Below are 8,225 nucleotides of genomic sequence, written 5' to 3'. Positions count from 1 at the left end.
ATTTCCCCACAACCACAGCGCTGGTCGGCCAGTCTGTAGCCGTAGCCATTAGTGTGCATAATAGCAACGTTTTTATGTAAATAAAGTAGTGGAAAATGGTGACCAAACAGATTGTTTTGCCATTTTTGCTGATTTGGACACAGTCTGTTGACTTTTAATTGTCTTCAACCAAAACTAATGTTTATATCTTTCTATCTCTCACTTATACTCGCCCCCTTTTTCTTTTGGTTGGAAACCTAATAAAGTCACAGAGAGGCATTTTGAATTTTATAGTTTTTTTTTTTCTCCCTCTCTAGCTTTGTGGTTTTCAGAGAATGTCCCTGTATTGGGTTTGGCAGGGAAAGCTCCTCTCTTTTTCTAGCTCTGGAAAAGTATGGTAATGCAGTAAAGCATGTATTGATGTTTATTTTTATAATTTGGGTTGGTGAGATGGGGCAAGTTGAGAGTAGTTTAATGGTGTTCAAATTCCCAAGGGTCAAAGAGACCCAAGTGTTAACAGACCCACCTGAGAGACTGAGATTCATTGAAGTCTCTAGAAAACATTTTAAACAGTGCAACAACAGAGACGGGACTCGGCGTATTAAAAAAGAAACAAAACTTCTGGTTTTTATTATTGTAAAATACATACAGAAGAAAACAAATCCAGAACAACAACAACAAACAACAGTTTCATTTTACAAACATATTCCATGAAAATACGGATAAGCCAGAGAAACTCTGCCAAGGGTTTGGCAGGGACAAAACTGTACAAAATATGGGACCCAGACAAGCTCTTCTTGAAGTGTTAAGATCTCCAAGACTCCTTGAATGTATTCAGTGGGTTAACACTCAAAAAAAAAGAAGTGAGAATTATTTTTTATAAACTTGTATCGTGTTTCACAAGCTTGAGGGGACAGGATTTTTAATTCTCTCATAGGTTTCCTGAAAAAATACTCTCTCCATATACATATAAATACATTTGTGCTGTGCAAATTGCAAGTGTAAGGTCATCCTTACTATCTAGAACCATCAAATATACCAGGACATACATTGGAAGACTACAGCCATGGTACAAAGCATCTGAGTGAATGATAATTTGCATGTTTTGTGTGTAGATGTGTGTGTGTGCTCGTGTAAAGAAAATGATTATGTTCATCCCAGCCCGTTGTAAACATAGACGTGTTGTCGTCTTGAGTCCATTCTTCCTATTCTAGTGTGGGTAAGCTGACTTGTTGAGCCAGTTCTTGGTGAGTGTTTGTAAAAGCAACGTAGCGAAGAGTCCCAGCTATACATATCATCTGACGTAACAGAGACCTAAACTAATACAGCTGCCTCTGGTGGTAGACAAAAGCCCAGGCTGTCTCTAAAGCGCTTAATAAAAGCCTGGCCCTTTCTCACTGGAAGAAAGCCAGTGAAGAAACCACAAACTTTGATAAATAATATTACACAAAATATCAAAATAGTTTCAGGGAGCCAGCTTCCCAATATTTAAACAAGTATTTTTTTACATGTCTTTTTTATGTTCATCACTTCAGTAATTCCGAAGTGTTTTTCTCATAATGAACTGTTTTTTAACCTTTGTTCTAGTTACTGTACGATAAATAAAAAGATGAGGCATTGTTTTGCTATTACATGTCACAAATGCACTCAAAAGTATTCCCTGACTCTTTGATCCTGTACACTATTATACATGGTACGAATTTGGTGACGCAGGCTGAGGAGTGACCGAACTCGCCATCATTGGTGGGGGGAAAACAGTAAAAAAAAAAAGCCTGTCATGTGACATTAGCAGGCACCGACCCCAACCAATGAGAGTTGCTCTTCAGGGTTCCGTGTGGACTCCGGTCCTACCATTTCCCTGGAATTGGCGTACCGCACTCGTACCATGCGACGTAGGTGATGTGGGAGTTTCCCCCTATCTGGCCGAAGTGGACTGGCTCTTGTCTCATTGCTCTGTAGAAACCTGAAAATCATTAAGAAAAGCTTTAGTCTTTGAGCCAAGTAATTGGATGCATTCAAGATCACATACTGCCTTACTATATAGTGGGCGAAAAGCATTATGTGACAAAAGAAGTATGTCTGAATTTACAGAACAAAAGAGAAAGCAAAAAGTATAATTGATAAGGGCAACATGGTGAATGTCTCAAGAGAGCAGGGCTTGACATTAACTTCTTTTTTTTAAGTTATTAGCCACCCAGCATTGGCCACAATTTTGACATGGATACCATGGGGAAAAACAGCTATACACCGGTATATATTTTTTAACATTATCCCATTATGTGGCAGCTTGATATTGATATATGTGACCCTTGACCACAAAACCAGTCATAAGTCGCTCAGGCATGTTTGTGGCAATAGCAAACAATACATTGTATGGGTCAAAATGATACATTTTGCTTTTATTCCAAAAATCATTGTTCATGAGATCATGTTTCATGAAGAAATTTTGTAAATTTCCTACCCTAAATATATAAAAAATGTATTATTATTAGCAATATGCGTTGCTAAGGACTTCATTTGGACAACTTTAAAGGCGATTTTCCAACATGTCCTCCAATCAATATTCCTATATAGGTTGTTTTTCACTTCCTTGAAATACGACCCATGGGAGCGTTTACTAAAGTTGCGCCCCTATCGACAATATTTTAATTAATTAAAAACGACGCACAGGAGCGTTTTTTCAGGTTTTGCATAGCTCAGTTATCATGCGATCGAGAGTTCGATCCCAGGGAACACATGTGCTCATAAAGTGTGTATGCACTATAAATCACTAGATAGGTTTAGGGATGGGGTGGGTGTAGTTGTAAATTTAAAAAATATATTTTTGCTAAATGGAAATATGACAAATTGTGGTAAAAAGTCCAGACATTGCATTAAAATGAACATGCATTTTGCTTGGTAACGACAACGCGTAACACGTAGATGTAACACGACACTATTTTTACGCCAGCTAGAGGGCACATGACTTTAAAACGTAAATGTAGGTCATAATAAGGTACTTGAAAAACGACCTTGCGATTTTGTGAATATACGAGGTTGCGATTTTCTGAATATACAACCATATATCAATAAAAAAGCTTATTTATTCAGCTTTCAGATGATGTATGAATCTCAATGTCAAAAAATGTACCCTTATAATTGGTTTTGTGTGTCCAGGGCATAGACCGTAAGAAAATATGGACGACTCGACGTCATCCGTTTCCGCTTGCCAGATTTGATTTTAGGCGGCCTTCACGGCGGACCGAGTCTGCGCAGTAGAGATTTCGGGACCGGAGTTGCGCAGTAGAGAGCAGGAAGTAGAGCAGGAAGTACAGCTGCGATATCAAAAGCCCGCCCACACTCTCGCAGATGCAGAACAATTAATTATGATGGTGTGAAATAAACAGTTATGGAAATGTAGAGATTAAAGCTAAAGCTCCAATCTGCTCCCAAAAATTCCTAAAAAATTCTGTTAGTGCCTCAGTGACAACCTCACTCAGAGAAGACGTCGATCTCAGCTGTCAATCATGACGTCACACCCCTCGTTTTTATAGCATCAAATAACTAACTAAAACTAAACCTATTTTAAAAACGAACACTTGGAATGAAATCATGGTGATGATAACTGCCCTCAATGACATAAAGTAACTTTGGGGAAAAAATATTTGAAGTGTAATTTTATTGTTTAGTTTGCTTCGCGTCCATTAGAAAACACAGAGGGGCGGCTATACTGGGACCGGTCACCGAGGGGCGATCGAGGCGTGAAAGCTTCAGTATCTGAGAGGGCTGCTGCAGGCTTGGTCCAGGGTCACATATTAGGCTGTTGTCTCTTTAAGACCTGACAAGCGGATCCATTATACAGTCACCCATCCGTTTTCTTTCCCAACTGTTTACATTACTTAAGACTTAAAACGTAACTGACTGAACTGACCAAGACTGGCATTTTGACATTATTATGTGTCTATAATTCAAGCCCAAATTCAAGCAACAATATTCATCTGGAGCAAATGAAACAAGTGAGTGAGGGGAGGCGGGTTCACGTGTCAACTCACTGTCTGAGAGATAAGAGCGCAAGAAAGCGCAGCTAGTAGTTTATATTCTGCGGAAAATGAGTATTGCAAGCATTACAGAGATGTATTAAAAAAATCTATATTTTTGACAACACAAGTTGAACACTGCTGGTCAGTTTAGTTTTAGTGCCATAGAAACGCATAATTCCAAATCTGAGGATGAACGAGTAGAACATCAACTGGTTGTCATCTCATAATTGTGTTAATTATGAAATGGTGTGAATGCAGCAAAATTCTGCATGAGGACTGAAGATTTCAAGCTTCAAGAAGGATGCAAAGGTAAACTTGGTGACTTGTATATCAATTGTATATTAATATCTATACTGTATCTATTACTGTATATCAGGTTTTCAGAAGTCATACGATAGATATGTGTGAATAGCCAAAATTAATTCATTTTTACTGATGATCTGCCCCTCTAGAGAGTGAGTTCAATATCTCAGAATGAATCATTCAGAAGATTTGTATGAACTGTATCAACTGGTTCACAAGAAAACTTTGTTCTGGGTTTGGAACTCCTCAAAGGTGAGTAATTATAATTTTGTTGCATATGTTAACTAAAAACACAGTAACACAAATACTTGCAGTTCTAATACCTGGTCTGTTTGGTAACTGGTCTGCAGGAAGCTGAGTGCCCGTTCTGCCATCCAGGAATGAGTCCACAAATTGGCAGTGGTCTTCACCGTGACCCGTCTGGTCTCCAATATTGTAGAATTTACCTAAAGTAACAGTGAAGAAAAGAGCTGCCAATTTATAATCTATTCCGGCATAAAGTGAATCCAATTTAGTCCGAAAATCAGTTTCCAGAAGACTGACCATTGAGGGAGTCGCTCAGGTAGATCTTGTACCGTAGGGAGTTGCAGAGTTGGATTCCAACAAATTTGCGGTACCACGTTCTCTTCACATACTGCTTCCCGTTACACTCGGAGTAGGAGTCTGTTTTGAAGGGGAACTGAGTCCAAATGGCATCTTTACCTGAAAGTCATGCCGAGAAACCCCAAGATGTTATTTTACGAACTGACAAGGCCAGATATTATGTTCTGGCACAGAACGAGCAAAACAATGTTTCTTTCAGTGGTCTTTTGAAAAGATTACTGGAGTACAGAACCCATTTTTGTTTATACACGTGTTAGAAAAGGCCTGCTGGACACTAAAAGCCGAGGGGCTGCTCCATTAGTCTATGTTTCCATTGGCTCCTGTCATAACCTCGTCTTACTATTGGCTGACTTCACTCTCTATATCCATTGTTCATTACACTCAATTTCGTGGGGAATAGACAATACACAGGAAGAAACTGAGGGAGATGAATATCAAATTGGCCCATTCTTGCAACTCTCTGAGTGCAAGAAGGCAACCAAGCCCCTAATTTGAGAACAGGGATGGAGGAGGATGGTGTTATCCATTTGCCACTCTTAAGTAAATATTTTATCTGGCTAAGAACTTGGTATGGAACAAGTGAACTCATAGGAAGTCTCCACAGCTCCTTTACTCATTCGTTTTCTTTCCTCTACTAGGACTGCTCATTACATTATCCATTTATTCAACAGATAGGAATTTGTCACCTGAGAGAAATGGGGTGCAAAGAAGAAACACGTACCTGAGACGTTCTCGCTCACTCGCGGATCCGCTGCAAGAGAAAACAAGGCTCAAAATGAGGAGAAATCAGAAATTATGGTTTTGTTTTACAGCCACCTGTTCGTAAAGACGATCAAAATGATCTGTAGACCGCAGGAACGTTACAGACACAAATCAGCCAACTCTGCATTGGCTATCTATGGGTGGGCAGAGTGCCTTGAGCAAAAAAAAAAAAAAAAAAAAGTACTATAAATTCCAACAAGCAGAAAATACTGCGCTTTTCCAGCGGATTTTGAATCTCCCTTATGAAGAGAGATCAGCTGGCATGAACTAACCTGCTGGATCTGCCAAAGCTATAGGGGAGAGACTGAGCCTCAGGGGCTTTGGCGGTAAAATCTCATCATTCAGTTTTTCTCTATTTCTTTCCCGTCATCACACATATGGACTCTCTTTCCTTCCTAGTTGCTTTTGCCCTGCTTTCCATTCTGTTGCTAGACTCTATCTCTATGCAGGCCAGACGAGGTTTAAAACTAAAGCCTCCTCCCATAAAACATGTGGATGATATGGATCTTTATTTGTTCTTTATTTATATGTTGTTAGTGAGCTTGTAAGACAGGGAAAGGTTGGCTATGTGACAGCTCTCCAGGGGTGCATCAGCAGGCAGTGATGGGGCCAAACGTTACGACAGCATAGGGATATGCTGGAGTCATTAAGTTAACAACAAGCAACTCATTATACTGTATCTCTAAGAGAATAAAGAGAGGTCACAAATATTGGCTGACTTGCACAAGCCATGGCAAAGCAATTTGCAAGGATATTAGGGGATATTTGCATTGTATGCCTAATGTATGACTTTAAAAAACATATTTTTTGCTAATTCTGGGATTTGGCTAAAATACCATGACTCATGGTTAAACTATGAGCATAATAAACACATATTCAGATAGCTCCAGGGCATATTTCACAATAAAATGGCATATCTTTTAAGATAAGATCAAAATTATCTTGGAAATAAATGTTAAAAGGGCCAGTGTCCGCAATAAAGAAATAGAAACCAAGCCCCAGTTTTAAACACGTGACAAAAAAATACTTTTTGAATTCATGGTTTTGTATGGTTTTAAAACAACTCTTATACCAAGTGTATATGCAATTACCTCACAAAAGTCATCTTATGTTTTAAATATATGTTTTAATATAAAAAGTAGAGATGTCTCAATGATTAGTATTGAGTATTGGGCTGATTAAGCATTTTTGATTGTTATCAGCTTTTCCATGCCAGATCCTTTATTTTAAACACACACACACACACACACACACACACACACACACACACACACACACACACACACACACACACACACACACACACACACACACACACACACACACACACACACACACACACACACACACACACACACACACACACACACACACACACAGCGGGTACGGAAAGTATTCAGACCCCCTTAAATATTTCACTCTCTGTTATATTGCAGCCATTTGCTAAAATCCTTTAAACGTGCAGTATGCAACTTTTGGCCACTAGGGGTCACTCATTCAAAATAATAACAACAGACGTACTTTGATGACGTCGGGAAAGTGCGTGGGCTCATGGGAGTTGTTGTCATTATTGCCACTGTCAACCAGCGAATCTGGCATCTCCAGCAGAAAACATGTTCACTGACAAGGTAATTGTTATATTACATCTCTATTATTGTTAAGTTTAGTTACGGCTTTTCACTTTAATGTAATGTCAATCTAATGAAATAGCAGCGAGCTACCGTTACTTAACAAACTTATCAGTAACGTTAGATAATGTGCGAGACAGAATGTTGTGCGGGCGGTCGCTATGCCAACATAATAAATTGGTAGGCTATGTTGACATATTAACCGCGCATCATAATTTGAGTTACTCAAATTATAGATATGTTGACATGGCATCCGCGATTGTCGAACATTCTGTATATCAACTGTTCAATAAGGAAATACATTTCAATTTAGTTTATCATTACCAACATAAAACAGTAAATGAGAGAACCAGCACCAGCAATACGTTGTTTATTGGAACACGCGCTGTGTCGCCACGTTCATCAATCATTCTAATAAACATTTATTTTGGAACTCAGAGATATATGAATAAGTAGATCATTATTAAATCAATATTATATGTAGCTAGTATTAACATATGATAAAAGTGACGGTCACCTTATATTAATTGACCAAGATAGTGGCATATTACCTTATGAAGCTAACGTTTTTCTCCAGCTACATATAAAACCAATAATAGCTAGTCCATCTGCGTTTTACACATGACATCATCGTGTCGCCAAATATACGGATAGAAATATACTTTTGAATCAGTTTTTAAAAAAATAGCTCTTTCAGTCTCCAAAAACAGAGAATCCGCCTGTTTGAAAAGCCGATACAAAATGTATAACATTACGTATTTAGCTAAACGCGTCTCAATGTGGTCAAGATCGCTATGCAATATGCAAACATACAGCATGTTATGATTATATGATTATTATGTTAGCTGAATGGTTACTTAAATGACCTGTTTATTAAAACGCAAGCGAGATCAGCATCTCTCTGCAGTCCGAGCTTGTCACGAAGATTTCG

The 8,225-nt window shown here is 38.6% G+C and overlaps 1 protein-coding gene across 11 annotated transcripts in view; it reads right to left on the bottom strand.

Moving 5' to 3' along the window:
* Positions 1–580: 580 nt before the first annotated feature.
* The window catches only part of abi3bpb (ABI family, member 3 (NESH) binding protein b), a 33,280-nt gene continuing 25,635 nt past the window's right edge, over positions 581–8,225 (bottom strand). For all 11 annotated transcript variants that reach the window (XM_067416188.1, XM_067416190.1, XM_067416189.1 and 8 more), the window contains 4 exons: positions 5,626–5,655; positions 4,845–5,003; positions 4,625–4,747; positions 581–1,942 (listed from right to left, as the gene is read on the bottom strand). In XM_067416188.1, the coding sequence (XP_067272289.1) occupies positions 1,827–1,942; positions 4,625–4,747; positions 4,845–5,003; positions 5,626–5,655 (428 nt within the window). In that variant the 3' untranslated portion in view covers positions 581–1,826. The remainder of the gene's footprint in view (positions 1,943–4,624; positions 4,748–4,844; positions 5,004–5,625; positions 5,656–8,225) is intronic.

The sequence above is a fragment of the Pseudorasbora parva genome, chromosome 14, assembly GCF_024679245.1.
Source record: "Pseudorasbora parva isolate DD20220531a chromosome 14, ASM2467924v1, whole genome shotgun sequence".
Classification (NCBI taxonomy): domain Eukaryota; kingdom Metazoa; phylum Chordata; class Actinopteri; order Cypriniformes; family Gobionidae; genus Pseudorasbora; species Pseudorasbora parva.
This window is presented reverse-complemented; position numbering and strand designations above follow the sequence as displayed.